Source organism: Gorilla gorilla, chromosome 5, assembly GCF_029281585.2.
Source record: "Gorilla gorilla gorilla isolate KB3781 chromosome 5, NHGRI_mGorGor1-v2.1_pri, whole genome shotgun sequence".
Taxonomy (NCBI): Eukaryota; Metazoa; Chordata; class Mammalia; order Primates; family Hominidae; genus Gorilla; species Gorilla gorilla.
The window spans coordinates 56,376,082-56,396,942 of record NC_073229.2 but is presented as its reverse complement, the minus strand read 5'-3'; the positions used below and the strand labels follow the sequence as shown (position 1 = coordinate 56,396,942).

The window sequence follows — 20,861 nt, the reverse complement described above, 5'->3', positions numbered from 1 at the left end:
CTAACCCTATAAGTAGGGGTATTAGTTGTATGGCCCTGTGCTGACAGACTTGAGCTTTGAGGGGCACTGATAGAGTCTAATTTCCTGGGGCAATGTCAATGTTGGGACTTAGGAAGACTAAGGTGCAGGTGCCTGTCCAGTTGGTGGGGAGGCAGATATAGGTTGACATTCCACATAAGAAGAATATGTCTTAGCTGGGTAGACAGAACTGGTTGTGTATGTTAAAAAGGTGTGTGAGTTTGTTGTTTTCATTTTCCCATGCTCCTAGAGTACTTGCCAAAGTAGCTCCGGTGAGTGGCTGGAAAGGGGTGTTGGGAGCAAACGGAGTGGCTCCCTGTGTTCTGTTTTCCTATTGGAGAAAAAACTGTTTTGTATCTACTAGGAACCATTCAAGAGAGTAGTTGAAAGACGGGATGAGAAGGCATTCATTAGTGGTGGGGGTGCTGCTGCAGGGGGTGCAGGGATGAATGGTCATGCAGGGAGTATGTTTGCCATTATAAAACCCAGACTGTTTGTGAAGCAGGGCGACCAGCCATCTGAATGGAGCTGTTTGGGTAACTGGGAAGTTACTATGATCAGTTGGGGCTTGAAGTTGTAGGGTGTAATTACACTGATGGGATAGTAGGTGCCCCAGGGGCAGGCCTGATAACAGGTTGCATTGGATGCATAAAGGGGCTTGGAAAGTTAACAGGGTATTCGTGGTTACAGGGCCATGTATAGGCTTTTCATTGCTTGTGTAATAGGTGAGGTTGGAAATGTAAGAGCATAAAAGCTGGATTGCACATCCTATTAGGGTATTTTTGGTCCTGTCAGAGATGGGGCCTGAGGATTGTGGCCTCCAGGTGCAGTGAAGGTAATATTGTATCCCTAGTGCCCCGGAAATTCCTTAAGTTACTGTGGCTTTAAAAGCCGGACGATTGTCACTTTGTAAGCTTTGGGGAAGCCCAAATCTAGGAATTATTTCATGAATTAGGACTTTAACCACTTCCTGAGCCTTCTCTGTCTTGCAGGGGAAGGCTTCTATCCAATTTGTAAAGTTATCAACACGGACTAACATAGTATTGAAATCCCCTTGACTTAGGCATATGGGAGAAGTCTAACTGCCAGTGCTCTCCGGGATAATGCCCTATTCTTTGTTGCCCCAGAGGGGCCTTACGACGGACCAAGGGATTATCCTTTGGCACACCTCACAGGCTTTGACTACTTGTCAGATGGTCCGGAGGAGATTTGGCCTTGTAAATAGGGATTTGGCCATTTGATGAGTGTTCTTAATACCCATATGAAAAGTTTGGTGGAGGGACTTAAGTATTTTCCACTGGCTGGCTTCGGGTATGAGTACCTTCCCCTCTAATGTCGTTAACCACCCCAAGGGGAGAAAACTATGCCCCTGTGAAAGTCCCCATTCTGTTTTGGTCAGGGAATACTGGGGCTTAATCTCTTGGACAGGGTTGTTCCATACCAAGGGTCCTTCCATAGGTGTTTCTATTGGGAGGTTCCACCTGGCAGCAATTTTGGCCTCAGCGTCTGCCCGATGGTTTCCTTCTGCCTTTTCTCTTCACCTTTTTGATGGCTTTGGCAGGGTAAGACTGCCACCTCCTTGGGTTTCTGTACAGCATGCAGTAACTCCATGATTTCCTTGTGGTATTTATTGGGGGTTCCCCCAGATGTTAGGAACTCCCTTTCTTTCCATATTGCAGCATGGGCATGTAGGATTAGATAAGCATACTTGCTATCTGTGTTCACATTTATTCTTTTTTTCTTTCTCAGTTCTAAGGCTTGGGTAAGCACCACTAGTTCTGCTAACTGGGTGCTGGTCCCTGGGGGAAGGGGCTTGCTTTCAGGTACTGTTACATCACTAACTATGGCATAGCCTGCCCTTCGTATCCCATTCTCCACAAATGAACTTCCATCGGTATATAGGTTAAGGTCAGGATTAGCTAAGGGGACTTCCAAGAGTTCCTCTCAGGCGGCATAATTCTGGGCTACAATTTGTTGGCAGTCATGCTTGATTGGTTCCCCATCCTCTGGGAGAAAAGTAGCAGGGTTGAGGGCTGCACATGTGCATATTTGAAGCACTGGTCCCTCAAGGAGTAGCCCCTGATATCTAAGCAGGTGGTTGTCTGATAGCCATAAATTTCCTTTGGCACCTAGTATGCCATTTACATCATGAGTAGTCCAGACAGTGAGATCCTTTCCTTGTACTATTTTGATAGACTCTGATATTAAGATGGCCACCGCCACAGCTACCTGTAAACAGTGAGGCCAGCTCTTTGCTACTACATCAATTTCCTTAGGTATGTCACTGGTTGTGGGGTTGTCCTGTGAGTCTGAGTAAGGATTCCAAGAGCTATTCCTGCTCTCTCTCTGGCGTATAAAGAGAAGTTTTGTCCTGTGGGAAGGCTTAAGGCTAGAGCTTGTACTAGGGCCTGCTTTAAGGTTTTGAAGGCTGTTTCTGCCTCTCGTTCCCTTTCTACTAGATGACTATTTGCCCTCTGGGTCTCCTTGATTAGCGTATAGAGTGGCCTGGCCATCTCACTGTATCCAGGGATCCATAGTTGGCAAAAGTCGGTGATCCCAAGGAACCCCCGCAACTGTTTTAATGTCTTAGGGCGAGGACAAGCCAGTATAGGCTGTATTTGTTCTTTGCTGAGGGCCCTGGTTCCTCTGGCTAAGCTTAGGCCTAGATATTTGACTTGTTGTAGGCAGAGCTGGGCCTTCGGTTTAGATGCTTTGTACCCTTGATTAGCTAGAAGGTTCAGGAGATCTAGAGTAGCCTGCTGGCATGAGGCTTCCAAACTGGTAGCCAAAATAAATCATCCACATACTGAAGGACCAGAGTGCCTGGACTTGAGAAGTGGCCTAGATCTTGGGCCAATATCTAACCAAACAGATGAGGGCTATCCCTAAACCCTTGAGGCAAAACTGTCCACGTAAGTTGGGACGTGTGGTCTGTGGGATCCTCAAAGGCAAAGAGAAACTGGCAGACAGAGTGCAGGGGAATGCAGAAGAAGGCATCCTTCAGGTCCAAAACAGTGAACCATTCTGCTTCCTCTGGTATTTGAGAGAGCAGGGTATAGGAGTTGGGTACAACTGAATGTAGAGGAATTACTGCCTCATTGATGAATCTAAGATCTTGCACTAGTCTCCACTGACCTTTTGGTTTTTGTACTCCTAGAATTCGGATATTGCAGGGACTGCTGCATTTTCTTACTAACCCTTGAACTTTTAAATATCTGACAATATCCTGTAATCCTTCATGAGCTTCAGGCCTTAAGGGATATTGCCTTTGATAAGGAAAAGTGGTGGGGTCTTTTAGCCTGATTTGGACTGGGCAGGCATTTTTTGCCCTTCCAATGCCCGGATTTCAGGGTTGATTCCCTCCTCAAGTAGGGGGCAACAAATGGGCAACTTGTTCCCCATATTCATATAGATAATAGCTCCAGCTTTGGCTAATATGTCCCTCCCTAATAAGGGTGTGGGACTTTCAGGCATAACAAGAAAGGCATGTGAAAAGAGCAAAGTCTCCCAATTACAACTGAGGAGGTGGGAGAAATACCTGGTTACAAGGCTGTCCCAGGATTCCTCAGATGGTAATGTACCTTGGGGACAGCCATCCAGGGCAGATTAACACTGAGAAAGCTGTGCCAGTGTCCAGGAGGCAGTCAATTTCCTGGCCCTCAATGGTTAAACTTACCTGGGGCTCAGTAAGTGTGATGACATGAGCTGGTGCTTTCCCCAGTCACCCTCAGTCCTGTTGATGGATTATCTGATTGGGGGCTTCTGGCCCAGAGAACCTTTGTCCTCTGGGGCAGTGTGCCTTCCAGTGATTGCCTCAGCATAGTGGACATGGGCAAGGGGGTGACTTGTTTCTCTTTGGACAATCTTTTTTAAACTGTCCTTGCAAACCACACTGATAACAAGCCATACGGGGTTATTGGCCTGCTTCATTTTCTGTCCTCTGTGAACCACCAAGGCTTGTTTGTCTGAGGGCCATGACTAAGGCTGTGGCCTTTCTCTTATTTTGCTTTTCCTTTTTGGCCTGTTCCTCTTGGTCCCTATTATAGAACACCAAGGTTGCCAGGTTTAATAATGCCTCCAAATTTTGCTTAGGGCCCAGGGCTAGCTTTTGGGAGCTTTCTCCTGATATCCGTGGCTGACTGGGTAATAAACTTATCTTTTAGGATCAATTGATCCTTGAGGGAATCGGGTGACAGAGGAGTATATTTTCTTAAGTCCTCCCATAGCCACTCAAGGAAGGTGGTAGGGTTTTCTTCCTTTCCCTGAGTTATGGTGGACATCATTGAATAATTCATGGGCTTTTTCGTAATTCTCCTTAGTCCTTCTAGAACACAGGTCAACAGATGTTTGCGACTCCAGTCCCTGTGATCTGAGTCTAGGTCCCAGTGGGGATCCATACTGGGGACGGCTTGCTGACTGATAGGGAAATTGTCCCTTTCTCCGGCTATCATTCTGTCATTTACTTGACTAAGTTACCAGGCATCTCCAAACTCTTGGGCTGCAGCTAAAGCCACATTCTTTTCATTAAAGGCCAAGGTTTGATCTAACAGTAGCATGACATCTCCCTAAGTGAGGCTGAAGGTTTGCCCTAGACCCTGTAGGCCATCTGTATACCTATCAGGATCATCTGAAAACTTCCCCAGGTCTACCCTGATCTGCTTTAAATCAGAGAGAGAAAAGGGGACGTGTACCTGGGTTGGGCCAAATTCCCCTCCCCCTACAGCTTGAAGGGGACATAACCGATAGCCTGGGGGGTTTTGTGGTCCCTTGGTGATTTCTTTGCCTGTTTCTTTCTGGGTGGGGGAGATTAGAGGAGGCTCATCATTATAGGAAGGGGAGCTGTGGGGAGGCTAGGATATGGAGGTAAGCTGAGAGGTCCTCCTGTGGAATGTAAATTGCAAGCTTTGCATAGTTGTGGATTATACTTCAATGAAAAGAAAGCTTGGACATAAGGTATTTCACTCCATTTGCCTTCCCTCTTACAGAAAAGGTCAAGCTGCAGGATAGTATTGTAATTTATACTTCCCTCAGGTGGCCATTTTTCCCCATCAGGGAGAGAATATTGGGCCCAGGCCGTAGTGCAGAAAAAAATAAGCTGCTTCTTTTTCAGGTTTTGCGGGTCAAATTGGTCCCAGTGGCTTAGGATGCATTTCAAGGGTGAGCTTGTTGATACCTGAGTGTTTACCATCTGAAAGGAAAAACTGTCTGTGGTTTTGATCTGTATTTTTCCCCATCCAAGAACCCACAATGGTCCCTGGACCCTGCTGTTTGGAATAGTTGCGCTCACTGAAGCAGCAGTGGAAACACTTGTTTTCCTCCTAGACCACAAAGAGGACTGAGGAAGGTCAGATTTAGTGGCTCTTACCACCACATTCTCGAAAACCTGTACCCTTGCCTTTCCTCTTAGACCACAAAGAGGACTTAGAAAGGTTGAATTTAGTAGCCTTTACCGATGCATTCTCAAAAACCTGTTAGTTAGAGTCCTAAGTGTTTTCTCCTGTTGGCGCTGGGACCTTACCGTTGTCCTATGAAGATGATATGCCTCAAAATGGATTGGAGGGCCATACACTGAGGGAGGGAAGGGATTTCCAGCATTGAAGAGTGACGTCTTTTGTCCTCACTTCTCATCATATGAATAGGTAGGATATCCCCCCAATTTTGGAGTCTGTAATTTCTGAGGCTCTCCATATCCTGGCTTTGGGAATGGCCTTTGTTAGGCCTGCTAGTCTGAGGAGGCATCCTAAAATTCCAGATAGTACCCCCTATGACAGGGCTTTGGGCAAAAATTATGTCTTTCTGATTGGTGAGCCTGGGTGCCTAAAGAAGGGAACAGAGTCCCGAAATTTATGTTAGAAATTATCCTTATAGGAGAAACTATAAGAGCATCAGGGACAGGGAGTGGTTTTGAGAAACAGGACTAGCCTTGGAGAAGAGAGGTGGGAGGAACTTCTCTGAGAGGCATTGGGACCCAGGAGGCAAGGGTCAGGATAGATAGAATAGGTGGGCGAGTCTCGCTTGGGTGATGTAACCTTGAGAGTTCTGCTCATGGCTGCAGGGTCAACCAACTTTTTGTTGGGACCCTGGAGCTGAATGGCTTTCCTCTCTGTTGACCCTCGGCTCAGCCCGGAAGTGCAGGAAAAGCAGAAGCTGGTTCCAGGCAAAGCAACGCTCCCGACTCCAAAGAGTTAAGGGTTGTTAGAGAGCCCTTTCCCAGAAAGCCTGACACCCATGTCTTTAGTCCAGTGGCCGCACTAGTCACTTTTAACTGGCCGACAGGTGCCCAGTGTTTAGCCCCTGAATTCTAAGGAAAAATAGGACAGAATAGCAAGTGAAAGGGGTCCGATGGTACTCACCGCATAGCGATATCCTGGACAAGTCCCCAAGATGTATCCGGAGTTCGTTCCTGCTGGTGGGTTCCTGGTCTCACTGACTTCAAGAATGAAGCTGCGGACCTTCATGGTGAGTGTTACAGCTCTTAAAGATGGCACAGACCCAAAGAATGAGCAGTAGCAAGGTTTATTGTGAAGAGCAAAAGGACAAAGCTTCCACAGCGTGGAAGGGGACCTGAGCGGGTTGCCGCTGCTGGCTGAGGTGGCCAGCTTTTATTCCCTTATTGTCCCCTCCCATGTTTCGTTTCTGTCCTATCAAAGTGCGCTCCTTTCAATCCTCCCTGCGATTGGCTACTTCTAGAATCCTGCTGATTCGTGGATTTTACAGAGCACTGATTGGTGCAATTTACAATCCTCTTGTAAGACAGGAAAGTTCCCCAAGTCCCCATCCGACCCAGGAAGTCCAGCTGGCCTCACCTCCCACTCCCACCTCAACTTTCCGAGTAGCTGGGACTATTAGACATGTGCCTGGCTTGCTAATACATTTTAAAAAAGTGTTTAGTAGGTTATATATCTCTGAATTTTATTTCAGAATAGTGGGGCGTTGTAATAAAATATTTGTTATAAAAAGTAGGCGTTGGGTCTGATAGTATTGATGGCCATTATATAAGTAAAAGTCCAAGCATGGCACAACTGGCTTCTCTGCTCAGGGTCTTACTATGCTGAAATCAAAGTGTCAGCAGGGCTATAATCTCATCTGAGGCTCAGGGTCCTCTATTAAGCTCAGTGGTTGGTAGCAGAATTTGGTTCTTGTGATTATACCACTGAAATCCTCCTTTTCTTGCTGGCTGTTAGCTAGAGGTTGCTTTCAGTTCCTAGAGGCCACCCCCAAGTCCTAGCCAATGGGCCTCTCACAACATGGCAGCTTGCTTCTTCAAGGCTAGTTGGAGAATCTCCCTCCAGTCAGCTACAAGACTCTTATATAAAGTTACTGGAGTAACTATCCCATCATATTTCCAGGTCCTGCCCACTCTCAAGGGGAGGGGATTATATGGGTGTGTGTACCTGGGAGCAGGGATCTTGGGAGCCATCTTACATTTCTACCTACCACAGCCAACATTATCCCATCCTCATATGTGTAACTCTTCACTGTCAGTGAAGTGCAGTTATTTGAAAAAGGACCGCAATAATTACTTTAAGCATTCACACAGGTATTGAGTACCTCTATGCCAGGTACTTTTCTAGGCACTGAGGTGAATAGGGCAGAACCCATGCTCTCATGGAGGTTATCTTCTAGGGCTAAGAGCAGTGAAGAAAATCAAATGGAGTAGAAGGTTAGAAATGGTATGGGAGTGAAGGGGGTAGTAGGGTATGTAGGGTGGTTAGGGAGCCAAGACCTGAATGGTGAGTGGCCAGTAGTGTGAAGCTTTGGAACAAAACATTCTGGTAGAGGGAAGGTAATGATAAGGATCCTAAGTCAGTAATAAGCTTTGACTGTGTTTAAGGAACAGTAAGGCCAGTGTGGCTGGAGCACAATGTGCCAGGAGAGGAGTTGGAGATGAGTTCGGGGAGGTGGTTGGGTTGCAGAGCTGTAGATCTTGGTGGAGTATGATTTTTATTCAGCATGAGATAGGAAGGCACTGAAGTGTTTTAAGCAATGGAGTGACTGATCTGATTTATATTTTCAAAAGATTTATGTGGAGAAATGGCATGTAAGGGTGGAAATGTATAAATACAAAGAGATACAATTTGTGAAGGAAAAGAAAAGCCTTCTAAGTGCAGATGACAAGAGCGCTGGCTAGACCCGGGTCAAGGAAGGCTGCATGAGGAAATGGCACCTGAGTTGCACTTGGATGATGGAAGGTGAAAAGAAGAAGCATGGTCCCAACAAGGGATCAACTTATGCCAAAGCCCTGTGGCATAAGGGAGCATGTCAGTGCTAGGGAACGTCAGGGGGAATGATTAGAGTTAGGCAGGGCCCAGATTCCACAGGCCTTGAAGGCCCAGTTAAACGTCTTTTTCTGTGCTTCTTTTACGATAAGAGCCGTGGAATACCACTGAAGGGTTTTAAATAGGGACAGGAGTACTGGAGGGAAAGGATGAGGGAAATGGTTTATACTCAAGTTTTGTAATTTGAGAAATTCTTTCTGGCTCCTGCATGGAGGACAGTTTGGAGGAAGGTCTGAGTGGAAAGCGGGAGATCACTTAGGAACTATGTGAGGGTCCGAGTGAGAGATGAAGGTGGAGTGAACTAGAATGGTAGCATGGAAGTTGCAAAGAAGTAAATTGACTTGAAAGCTATCTTAGGAGGTAAAAACAAAAGACTTGCTGATGGATTAGGTTGAGGTCGAAGGCAGTGTCTTTCTGGCTTCCACAGCCGGATTCACTGAGCTAGGGAACATTGCATAAGGACAGGCTTTTACTAGGGAGGGGCATAGAGAGTGTGAATTGAGTTTTGAGGTATCTTTGAGAAAAGTAAGTGCAAATGTAAAGTAGGCAGTGGTAATATAGGGGTCTGGAATTTGGAAGAGAGGTCTGTTAATATCTGTATGGCCTCTTTTGTTAATTTTGGGGTCTTAAATATGCCAGTCACTGTGAGGTGCTGGGGATGTAAAGATGAGTAAGATGTTATTCAGCGTTTGTTGAGTGCCTGTAGCCTCTGTGTTCTGGTTATTGTCCTCTGGGAGCTTACTAACCAACAAGACAGGTCCGTAACAAAATCATAGCAAGGTATGATAGGGGCGGTGATGGGGGAATAGAATCTGACTGAAGAGGTGACCTAGATTGGCAGCATCAGTGAAGGATTCTGCTGAAGGGCTTGAAGCTTGTTCTGAGACTTGAAAGAGGCGGAATTAGCCAGACAAGGAGAATACAAGAAGTTCCAATAGTAAAAGGCCTGGAGGTATGAGAGGAGAGACTTGACAACTCAGAAGAGCCAGTAGCTCCATATCCCTGGCTCTCACTAACTGGTGAACAAGGTGAATAAGCAGGAGGGCTCCTCACCAGCAAAATCTGCTTAAGTTGGATGTTTTTATGGTGGTAAGGGTTCTGGTGAGACTTGACATAGCTGTTTGGAAGGAGAGGAAGAGAATACTCATAGCTGGAAGGGACTTCAGAGAACTTTTAGCCCTGTCTTCTCATTTACAAATGAGATTAACAAAAGCCAAAGAGGACAGCTGATTTGCTGATAGGAAAGGCAGGGCCCACATCTCCCAGAGTCCAGATTGAGGTTCCTTACATTGCTACAGGAATGTCAGTACCCCTTAACCATTTATTCCCAGGCTCCCTCTGACATTTTTATATTGAAACAAAATGTGCAGGAAATACACAAAATGCTGTCATTGAGTAATACATGTGTCCATATGGGCTGTATTTTTTTTTTTTTAAAGATAAAGTCTCACTCTGTCTTTTAAAGAGACTCAACCTGTCACCCAGGTTGGAGTGTGGCATGATCTTGGCTCACTGCGGCCTCCACCTCCTGCACCCCACCTCCTCCCAAGTAGCTGGGATTACAGGGACCCGCCACCATGCCCAGCTAATTTTTGTATTTTTAGTAGAGACGGGGTTTCACCATGTTGGCCAAGCTGGTCTCAAATTCCTGACCTCAGGTGATCCACCTGCCTTGGCCTCCCAAAGTTCTGGGATTACAAGCGTGAGTCACCACGCCTGGCCTGAGATTTTAATTCTGGCAGTATGACTTTGGATACTCTTTATTGCCTTTCCTAAGCCAATCTCTAAAGCAGTGCTGTCAAACAGCACTATAATGTGAGATACAAACGCAAACCTTGTATGTAATTTTAAAATTTCTAATAGCTATTCTGATGAAAAAAGTAGAAAGGACCAGTTGAAATTCATTTTAATATATTTTATGAAGACTAATATATCTAAAATATTACCAATTTGATAACTACTCAATAAAAACATGTTTTTTTTTTTAGTAAGTCTTTGAAATACAATTTATATTTTACACTTACAGCTCGTCTCAATTTGGACCTGCTGTATTTCAAGTGCTCGGTAGCCACATGTGGCAAGTGGCCATCACTGTGGCCATTGCAGCTCCAAAGGGACAGGAGAGTTGAAGGAAATTAGACACTGCATTATACAGCCTCATGAGCCCAAGAGAGCAAACCTTGGTTTGCTGAAAATCAGCAGATAAGGCAATTGAAAGGGAAGAAGGTAAGAGTAGTAATTCTTGTGTCTGATAACAGAGAGTGCCCCTGGCCCCTTCATCTCAGACTTGAAGGGGATTTGGGGGTGGGGAGAGTGTGGAGAATGGAAAAGAGTTTGTCCTTTTATTGCCAGGAAGCTAGTAAGGTATTTTTTTTTCTTTCTAAATTGTGACTCTGCATTTCCCCACATTGTTACTCATCATGGTTAATTTCCATAGTACTCCATTCCTTAAGTCATCTTGGGAATAAATAGGCATTTGTGGGCTGGCCACCAGATATTGCAACATTGTTTCTAATGAAAAGACTTATGAATTCAAAGGCTTATATATAATTTGTTTTTGGAATGTCATCTTTTGTTGATTGCGAAGGGAGTGTTTGGAGAAGGAGTTGCAGTTATCTTTTGCCTATGATCTCTAAGTTACAGCACAAGAGAAGGATAATAAACTTGATTAGTTGGTATCTGGGTATTAACTGCTCTTTATACCACTGTGACTAGGCTGGGCTTGGCTCAGAATAGGCCTTTACCAGTTGTTGGCTTGAATATTAGTTGAAGAGCAGACGTTCTTGAAACTCAGCTATGTGAATCATTTATTTCATGAACTTCCATTCTTAAACACTTGCTTTTCATAGGTCCTACCCATTATAACTAAACTAACAAACTAAATAACATAGAAGTGTAGAAAGAACAGAGTCCTACCCTTCCTGTGTTCTGAAAATGCACACCTATGCACCGTCTAGAAACACCTGACCATGAGTTTTATATTTTTGTGAATGGAAAAATTGAATAGTGATATGTAGAGATTTTAAGGTGTTGATTCTCAGGATAATAGCGTTGTTAAGGTTTGTTTACATTCCACTCAAAGTATTTATAGACTTGACAGTTGGAAAAAAAACCTAAATCGCTAGAGACTTTGAGAGCAAACACCAAGAAAGATGCAGTATGATAATTAAGTGGTTTTGTAAGTTTAAATATATTTGGAAAAAAATGAGAAACATACAAAGTGTGATAAGGGAGTATAACCTTGGTTAGTAAAGTAGAAATGAGGAAACTAAATACCCACTGAATACAAGGGGAATGGAGAACTTCCTAATGAAAATATTTGATGATAAATAGTTGAGGGATATTTTTAAGATGGGTATGTATATTTTATAATCAATTCCTGAGACTCACATGGAGTCTCACATTTGTGTTTAATGTCATACTTGTTTATTGCATCCTTATGGGACACCGGGAAGAAAGACCTAGTCACTGCCCTCCAGGATTTGCATTTGGACACATATTTAGCTAATTCTAAAAAGTCTCTTGTTAACTAAAATTCTGTCTGCATCAGTGTTTGCTCATGTCTCATTGCACTGTTTCTTGGTACAAGTAGGAGGTCATCTATATTTTTAAGAAAATGCATTTTAAAAAATGCATCCTTTTGATAAATATTTCTTTAGTAATTTCCACTGTTTAAATTTTTCAAAATGTCATTTATGTAAAAGAGAAATCCATTCTTGTTATAAAAGAAGGAAACACTTGAGAAATACATTAAGTTTAATCATAAAACTTCCCAATCATTCCCTATCTTCCTACATTCCCACTTCCCTCTCTGGAGGTTACTGCTGTAAACAGTACGATGTGTGTGCTTGGAATTCTTTTTTCTATGTCTGTGTTTACTTAATAAATATTTAGGTACCTTCTAGATACCACGCATGTACATATACGTATATGTATTTAAACACACATATATCCTCACATGTATTCCATATATTTAAATAAATGGATCCTATTGTATGAGGTCTGCTTGCTTATGTCACTGACCATGCTTTGGTGCTCAAGTCAGAACATATAGATCTATTCCATTCTTATTGATGGCTCTATTGTATAGATGCACTGTAATATATTTTCCATTCACCGTATTGATGGACGTTTAGTCCCCCCCCCCGCCCCCTTTTTTTGCAGTTACAAGCAATGCTGTAATTAATAACCTTATATATTTCTAGAAACTAAATTGCTCGGCCATAGGAAATGTATATTTAAAATTTTGATAGACTGCCAAACTGACCTCCAAAAAGCTGAACCAGTTTATACTTACAACAGTATATGAGAACATTGTTTCCTACATACATGATTTTATTACAGTTTTAGAGCTTGAAGGACTACAGAATGTGGCCTAATCTCCCTTTCCCTTTTTCAAGGGACTTAAAATGATCTGCCCAGATCTTAACCCCCACAGAACTATGAGCACTTCTCCATTTCTGATCTTTGTTCCTATGAAGACATTGTAGTTTAGGCACATTTTATATTGTAAGATTCTATCTACCACAGTGTTTATTTGTTTCTGTCTCTTCTCTGTTGCTACTCAGAACAAACCTCCTTTTCAGTCTCACGTTTTCCATTAGTGCCACTGAGTGTCTCCTCCCCTTGCTGTGTTGTCTGCATGGAACATCTTTCATTTAATATCCTTAAAAAGCTACCTTCTTTAATTACTTAAATCTCACTTTATCCACAGCGCGTATGGGTTGCTTTAGATTTACCATGGCTACAGCAAAGAGAGTATTTTATGAATCTTGTTTTGTTATCAGCGGCTGATTCCTGTTTGCCAAGTAAAACATAAGCTTCTTGGTTTATATACACTTCGAGAAGCTGGCATTTATCTGTTACAACATTTCTGCTGGCATTTGTCTTTTACAACATTTCTGCTACACTTGATGGCTTTATATTTGTCAAATAATGTGATGCCATTTCAACTAATGAAATCTAACAATATTTAAAAAATTTATTAACCACAATTTATTTTTTTCTTTTAGAAATGACCTTCAGACAGTATTCTGCTTATAAAGTGTAAATAGGTTCTCTTCTTGTGTCAGTATATTTATTTCTAAGGTACCTGCATTGTAAGCTTCTGTTACAAAGGCATAGTTCCAATATCTTCTTTTGATGGGCTATGAGAATTTGTGTCAGTGACATCCCAAGTTGGTGCTTTAGCTGAGTTGGTCAAATACCAATATTATGACTTTAGGTAAAGAACCAACTGATGAAATTCTAAGGAACAGAGATCAACCTTGATGCATATTTCAATCATGATAAAAGAAAGAGAATTCAATATTAGATGTGAATTAAATTTGTTCCATGAATGTTGTTCAAAACTGAGGATAGCAGTCTAATCATAAGCTCATCAATTATTCATTAGTGTCTTGAGGGTATTAGTGAACAGAATACAGAAGAACCGTCCACTACCCTTTAGAGTTTTTGTTCTAAAACAGAAGGAAAAAATATATTCTCTGTCTTTTTTTAATTGGATTTTATTGTCCCACACTGTAGGTGAAGTGTATGTACACATAGAAGGTGAAAGGCAGGCCACATATTTGCTTATTCTTGGGGGTTTGTGGAAGTCTGGTGGTAAAATTAAATTTGAAACATTAAAGGCTGATAGTTTTATAGGAAAAGTCTAGAGACATGGACTTCTTGGACTTAAACTCTTTTTTTTTTTGAGACAAGGTCTTGCCCTGTCACCCAGGCTGGAGTGCAGTGGTGTGATTATGGCTCACTGCCGCCTTGACTTGCAAGGCTCATGTGAACCTCCTGCCTCAGCCTCCAGTGTAGCTGGGACCACAGGTGTGCGCTACCATGCCTGGCTAGTTTTTCGTTTGTTTGTTTTGAAGAGATGAGGTTTCATTTTGTTGCCCAGGCTGTAAACTCTTTTTGCCTAAGCTTTTTCTGTTCTTAAAATGAAGTTGTTGGCTTGAGTTGTGCCTGTTCATTCCTTTATTCTTACATACACACTGTAGATTTGGATTTGGAAGAATTCTTGGTCAATTCAGTGGCCCCTTAGCTCAGGCAGTCAATGGCTGTAGGTTTTGGACAGTAACTCCTAGACTGCATGGGGATACTTGTTTCTGAGTTTCTTTTTCTTCTGCTGCTTCTTTTTTTAAAATCACAGTACAGAATGTTATGTTGGAGTTAGAATAAAGTCAATGTTCATAAAACAAATGAGGAAGAGGTTATATAGGGGGAAAAAGAGCAAAATACTAGTATAATTTGTGGAACATTTCCTTTAGATTATGTTCTAGAATGGCACAAATAAACTTATAAATCAATATTTTATGTTGTACAAATTTCTCAGAGTTGATCTTTTTTTATTTTACAATTCCACAGAAAATAGCCAAGATACTAGGTTTAACAAACAGTAGTCAAAGTATGCATAGTAGAACATTTTTATAACATTCTACAAATGAAAAGCCAATTTCCTTTACACAGACAGTAATGCAAATGTTCACAGTAGCTTTGCTACAAAGAAATTAAATTGCTGCAATTGATGATTCTACTGCTTTAATGGGAGTTCATGCTATAATAACCTTTATTAATTAGGAAAATATCATATAATTTAAATCTGAGCAAGAATATTACAGACCCATAAGTTGCCGCTGAAGAAATTAAACAGAAATGGCTTGTCTTGTATTCTCAAATATTATTACAACTAATAACCTCTGCACTCATCGTGACTTTTTCATTGCTTTTTGGCTCTAGGTGCATGTATTTTTCTGCTCCTAGAATACAGATCATGCAGTTTTCAATGGCTTGGGACTAATAAGGCTGAGAGTATGGAAAAGGATAGTTATATAATCTCTGAGATCTATAAGTGATAGCAACTTCTTAGAGTTGCAATCTATGACTTGTCATTCCTAAAAGTCATCTTATTTTATGGGATATTGCCTTATAGGGAGTCATATACTAGAGCAAATGAGAAGTAAGAGACTGAGGGGAATGTTTGTGACTGAATAAGGTAGTTTATAGGTAAACATTTAGAACTTAGATTATGAAAATCTGGTAAGTTTTTGTACCTGATCCTTTCTGAAGGGAAGGAAGAGGAAGAAGGAAGTTTCAGGATTTGGGGGAATTTAAAATCAGAATGAAGCTCAGTTGGGTCGTTTGATATTTATTTTATTGGAAGATTTGAATGATTCTGTTTGTTTTTTCATAGTTACTTGGGAAAGGTTGTTTTAATAAGAGATTGAATCCAGAGAGACTGAAGAGGGCTTGAACTGAAATAAAAATAATTTGGCAAATTATAAATTGGGCCTTTTTTTTTTGCCTTGGGAGTCTTGATATTTTGTGATTAAATAATAAATAATAAAGGAGTAGCTTCTCCCAGCCACCACAGAGTTAGTTATTATACAAAGTGAGCCTGGAGCATTTCATAGTCTAGAAGAACACTTCTCAAAAGATGGCCCAAGGCCACTGGTCCGAAACATATTGGCAAATAGCAGAAAATCTCATAGTGTTTCATTTATGTATATCCTTTGGCAACTTACTGATAACCAATCAAGTGAAGCATTAAGAGTATGCAAAATGTGGCATACATAAACCCACATTAGCATAATACTACAGTTTACAAAGGCTTCTAATTTAAGTTTTCTACTAAGAAGTTTGGATACTATCCAACGTGTAGCAACATTGCAAAGCTCCACATATGAACATATGAACATGCATAAAATGGAATTACTTTGCATTTTAGAAATACATATATCATCAGTGTATGTTGAGTTGAGCTTTATATTGGTTTCTATTCTTAATTTTTCATTATAAATTACTGTTTAGTCTTTATTTTTCTTATAGGTTGTTCACTTAACCCTGTAGTATATATTGATGCATATTTGTGTCAACAGTATTCTTGTTTTTTTTTTTTTTTTTTTACATTTTTTTTTTATTATACTTTAAGTTTTAGGGTACATGTGCACATTGTGCAGGTTAGTTACATATGTATACATGTGCCATTCTGGTGCACTGCACCCACTAACTTGTCATCTAGCATTAGGTATATCTCCCAATGCTATCCCTCCCCCCTCCCCCAACCCCACAACATTCCCCAGAGTGTGATATTCCCCTTCCTGTGTCCATGTGATCTCATTGTTCAATTCCCACCTATGAGTGAGAATATGCAGTGTTTGGTTTTTTGTTCTTGCGATAGTTTACTGAGAATGATGGTTTCCAATTTCATCCATGTCCCTACAAAGGACATGAACTCATCATTTTTTATGGCTGCATAGTATTCCATGGTGTATATGTGCCACATTTTCTTAATCCAGTCTATCATTGTTGGACATTTGGGTTGGTTCCAAGTCTTTGCTATTGTGAATAATGCCGCAATAAACATACGTGTGCATGTGTCTTTATAGCAGCATGATTTATAGTCCTTTGGGTATATACCCAGTAATGGGATGGCTGGGTCAAATGGTATTTCTAGTTCTAGATCCCTGAGGAATCGCCACACTGACTTCCACAATGGTTGAACTAGTTTACAGTCCCACCAACAGTGTAAAAGTGTTCCTATTTCTCCACATCCTCTCCAGCACCTGTTGTTTCCTGACTTTTTAATGATTGCCATTCTAACTGGTGTGAGATGATATCTCATAGTGGTTTTGATTTGCATTTCTCTGATGCCCAGTGATGATGAGCATTTTTTCATGTGTTTTTTGGCTGCATAAATGTCTTCTTTTGAGAAGTGTCTGTTCATGTCCTTCACCCACTTTTTGATGGGGTTGTTTGTTTTTTTCTTGTAAATTTGTTTGAGTTCATTGTAGATTCTGGATATTAGCCCTTTGTCAGATGAGTAGGTTGCGAAAATTTTCTCCCATGTTGTAGGTTGCCTGTTCACTCTGATGGTAGTTTCTTTTGCTGTGCAGAAGCTCTTTAGTTTAATTAGATCCCATTTGTCAATTTTGTCTTTTGTTGCCATTGCTTTTGGTGTTTTGGACATGAAGTCCTTGCCCATGCCTATGTCCTGAATGGTAATGCCTAGGTTTTCTTCTAGGGTTTTTATGGTTTTAGGTCTAACGTTTAAATCTTTAATCCATCTTGAATTGATTTTTGTATAAGGTGTAAGGAAGGGATCCAGTTTCAGCTTTCTACATATGGCTAGCCAGTTTTCCCAGCACCATTTATTAAATAGGGAATCCTTTCCCCATTGCTTGTTTTTCTCAGGTTTGTCAAAGATCAGATAGTTGTAGGTATGCGGCATTATTTCTGAGGGCTCTGTTCTGTTCCATTGATCTATATCTCTGTTTTGGTACCAGTACCATGCTGTTTTGGTTACTGTAGCCTTGTAGTATAGTTTGAAGTCAGGTAGTGTGATGCCTCCAGCTTTGTTCTTTTGGCTTAGGATTGACTTGGCGATGCGGGCTCTTTTTTGGTTCCATATGAACTTTAAAGTAGTTTTTTCCAATTCTGTGAAGAAAGTCATTGGTAGCTTGATGGGGATGGCATTGAATCTGTAAATGACCTTGGGCAGTATGGCCATTTTCACGATATTGATTCTTCCTACCCATGAGCATGGAATGTTCTTCCATTTGTTTGTATCCTCTTTTATTTCCTTGAGCAGTGGTTTGTAGTTCTCCTTGAAGAGGTCCTTCACATCCCTTGTAAGTTGGATTCCTAGGTATTTTATTCTCTTTGAAGCAATTGTGAATGGGAGTTCACTCATGATTTGGCTCTCTGTTTGTCTGTTGTTGGTGTATAAGAATGCTTGTGATTTCTGTACATTGATTTTGTATCCTGAGACTTTGCTGAAGTTGCTTATCAGCTTAAGGAGATTTTGGGCTGAGACAATGGGGTTTTCTAGATATACAATCATGTCGTCTGCAAACAGGGACAATTTGACTTCCTCTTTTCCTAATTGAATACCCTTTATTTCCTTCTCCTGCCTGATTGCCCTGGCCAGAACTTCCAACACTATGTTGAATAGGAGCGGTGAGAGAGGGCATCCCTGTCTTGTGCCAGTTTTCAAAGGGAATGCTTCCAGTTTTTGCCCATTCAGTATGATATTGGCTGTGGGTTTGTCATAGATACCTCTTATTATTTTGAAATACGTCCCATCAATACCTAATTTATTGAGAGTTTTTAGCATGAAGGGTTGTTGAATTTTGTCAAAGGCTTTTTCTGCATCTATTGAGATAATCATGTGGTTTTTGTCTTTGGCTCTGTTTATATGCTGGATTACATTTATTGATTTGCGTATATTGAACCAGCCTTGCATCCCAGGGATGAAGCCCACTTGATCATGGTGGATAAGCTTTTTGATGTGCTGCTGGATTCGGTTTGCCAGTATTTTATTGAGGATTTTTGCATCAATGTTCATCAAGGATATTGGTCTAAAATTCTCTTTTTTGGTTGTGTCTCTGCCTGGCTTTGGTATCAGAATGATGCTGGCCTCATAAAATGAGTTAGGGAGGATTCCCTCTTTTTCTATTGATTGGAATAGTTTCAGAAGGAATGGTACCAGTTCCTCCTTGTACCTCTGGTAGAATTCGGCTGTGAATCCATCTGGTCCTGGACTCTTTTTGGTTGGTAAACTATTGATTATTGCCACAATTTCAGCTCCTGTTATTGGTCTATTCAGAGATTCAACTTCTTCCTGGTTTAGTCTTGGGAGAGTGTATGTGTCGAGGAATGTATCCATTTCTTCTAGATTTTCTAGTTTATTTGCGTAGAGGTGTTTGTAGTATTCTCTGATGGTAGTTTGTATTTCTGTGGGATCGGTGGTGATATCCCCTTTATCATTTTTTATTGTGTCTATTTGATTCTTCTCTCTTTTTTTCTTTATTAGTCTTGCTAGCGGTCTATCAATTTTGTTGATCCTTTCAAAAAACCAGCTCCTGGATTCATTGATTTTTTGAAGGGTTTTTTGTGTCTCTATTTCCTTCAGTTCTGCTCTGATTTTAGTTATTTCTTGCCTTCTGCTAGCTTTTGAATGTGTTTGCTCTTGCTTTTCTAGTTCTTTTAATTGTGATGTTAGGGTGTCAATTTTGGATCTTTCCTGCTTTCTCTTGTGGGCATTTAGTGCTATAAATTTCCCTCTACACACTGCTTTGAATGCATCCCAGAGATTCTGGTATGTTGTGTCTTTGTTCTCGTTGGTTTCAAAGAACATCTTTATTTCTGCCTTCATTTCGTTATGTACCCAGTAGTCATTCAGGAGCAGGTTGTTCAGTTTCCATGTAGTTGAGCGGTTTTGAGTGAGATTTTTAATCCTGAGTTCTAGTTTGATTGCACTGTGGTCTGAGAGATAGTTTGTTATAATATCTGTTCTTTTACATTTGCTGAGGAGAGCTTTACTTCCAACTATGTGGTCAATTTTGGAATAGGTGTGGTGTGGTGCTGAAAAAAATGTATATTCTGTTGATTTGGGGTGGAGAGTTCTGTAGATGTCTATTAGGTCCGCTTGGTGCAGAGCTGAGTTCAATTCCTGGGTATCCTTGTTGACTTTCTGTCTCGTTGATCTGTCTAATGTTGACAGTGGGGTGTTAAAGTCTCCCATTATTAATGTGTGGGAGTCTAAGTCTCTTTGTAGGTCACTCAGGACTTGCTTTATGAATCTTGGTGCTCCTGTATTGGGTGCATATATATTTAGGATAGTTAGCTCCTCTTGTTGAATTGATCCCTTTACCATTATGTAATGGCCTTCTTTGTCTCTTTTGATCTTTGTTGGTTTAAAGTCTGTTTTATCAGAGACTAGGATTGCAACCCCTGCCTTTTTTTGTTTTCCATTTGCTTGGTAGATCTTCCTCCATCCTTTTATTTTGAGCCTATGTGTGTCTCTGCACGTGAGATGGGTTTCCTGAATACAGCACACTGATGGGTCTTGACTCTTTATCCAACTTGCCAGTCTGTGTCTTTTAATTGGAGAATTTAGTCCATTTACATTTAAAGTTAATATTGTTATGTGTGAATTTGATCCTGTCATTATGATGTTAGCTGGTGATTTTGCTCATTAGTTGATGCAGTTTCTTCCTAGTCTCGATGGTCTTTACATTTTGGCATGATTTTGCAGCGGCTGGTACCGGTTGTTCCTTTCCATGTTTAGTGCTTCCTTCAGGAGTTCTTGTAAGGCAGGCCTGGTGGTGACAAAATCTCTCAGCATTTGCTTGTCTGTAAAGTATTTTATTCCTCCTTCACTTATGAAGCTTAGTTTGGCTGGATATGAAATTCTGGGTTGAAAATTCTTTTCTTTAAGAATGTTGAATATTGGCCCCCACTCTCTTCTGGCTTGTAGGGTTTCTGCCGAGAAATCCGCTGTTAGTCTGATGGGCTTCCCTTTGAGGGTAACCCGACCTTTCTCTCTGGCTGCCCTTAACATTTTTTCCTTCATTTCGACTTTGGTGAATCTGACAATTATGTGTCTTGGAGTTGCTCTTCTCGAGGAGTATCTTTGTGGCGTTCTCTGTATTTCCTGAATCTGAATGTTGGCCTGCCTTGCTAGATTGGGGAAGTTTTCCTGGACAATATCCTGCAGAGTGTTTTCCAACTTGGTTCCATTCTCCGCATCACTTTCAGGTACACCAATCAGACGTAGATTTGGTCTTT

General features: G+C 41.3%; 1 protein-coding gene across 4 annotated transcripts in view; it reads left to right on the top strand.

Annotated features, from left to right (window-relative positions):
- The window catches only part of BTBD9 (BTB domain containing 9), a 482,019-nt gene that overhangs the window by 16,474 nt on the left and 444,684 nt on the right, over window positions 1-20,861 (top strand). Inside the window, exon 1 of one of the 4 annotated variants that reach the window (XM_055390323.2) lies at window positions 1,660-6,477. The exons of 2 other annotated variants lie outside the window; for them this stretch is intronic. In XM_055390323.2, coding sequence (XP_055246298.1) covers window positions 6,403-6,477 — 75 coding nt within the window. In that variant the 5' untranslated portion in view covers window positions 1,660-6,402. Of the gene's footprint in view, window positions 1-1,659; window positions 6,478-10,341; window positions 10,524-20,861 lie in introns of those variants that run through there. One more of the 4 variants, XM_063707577.1, reaches the window with a different exon arrangement.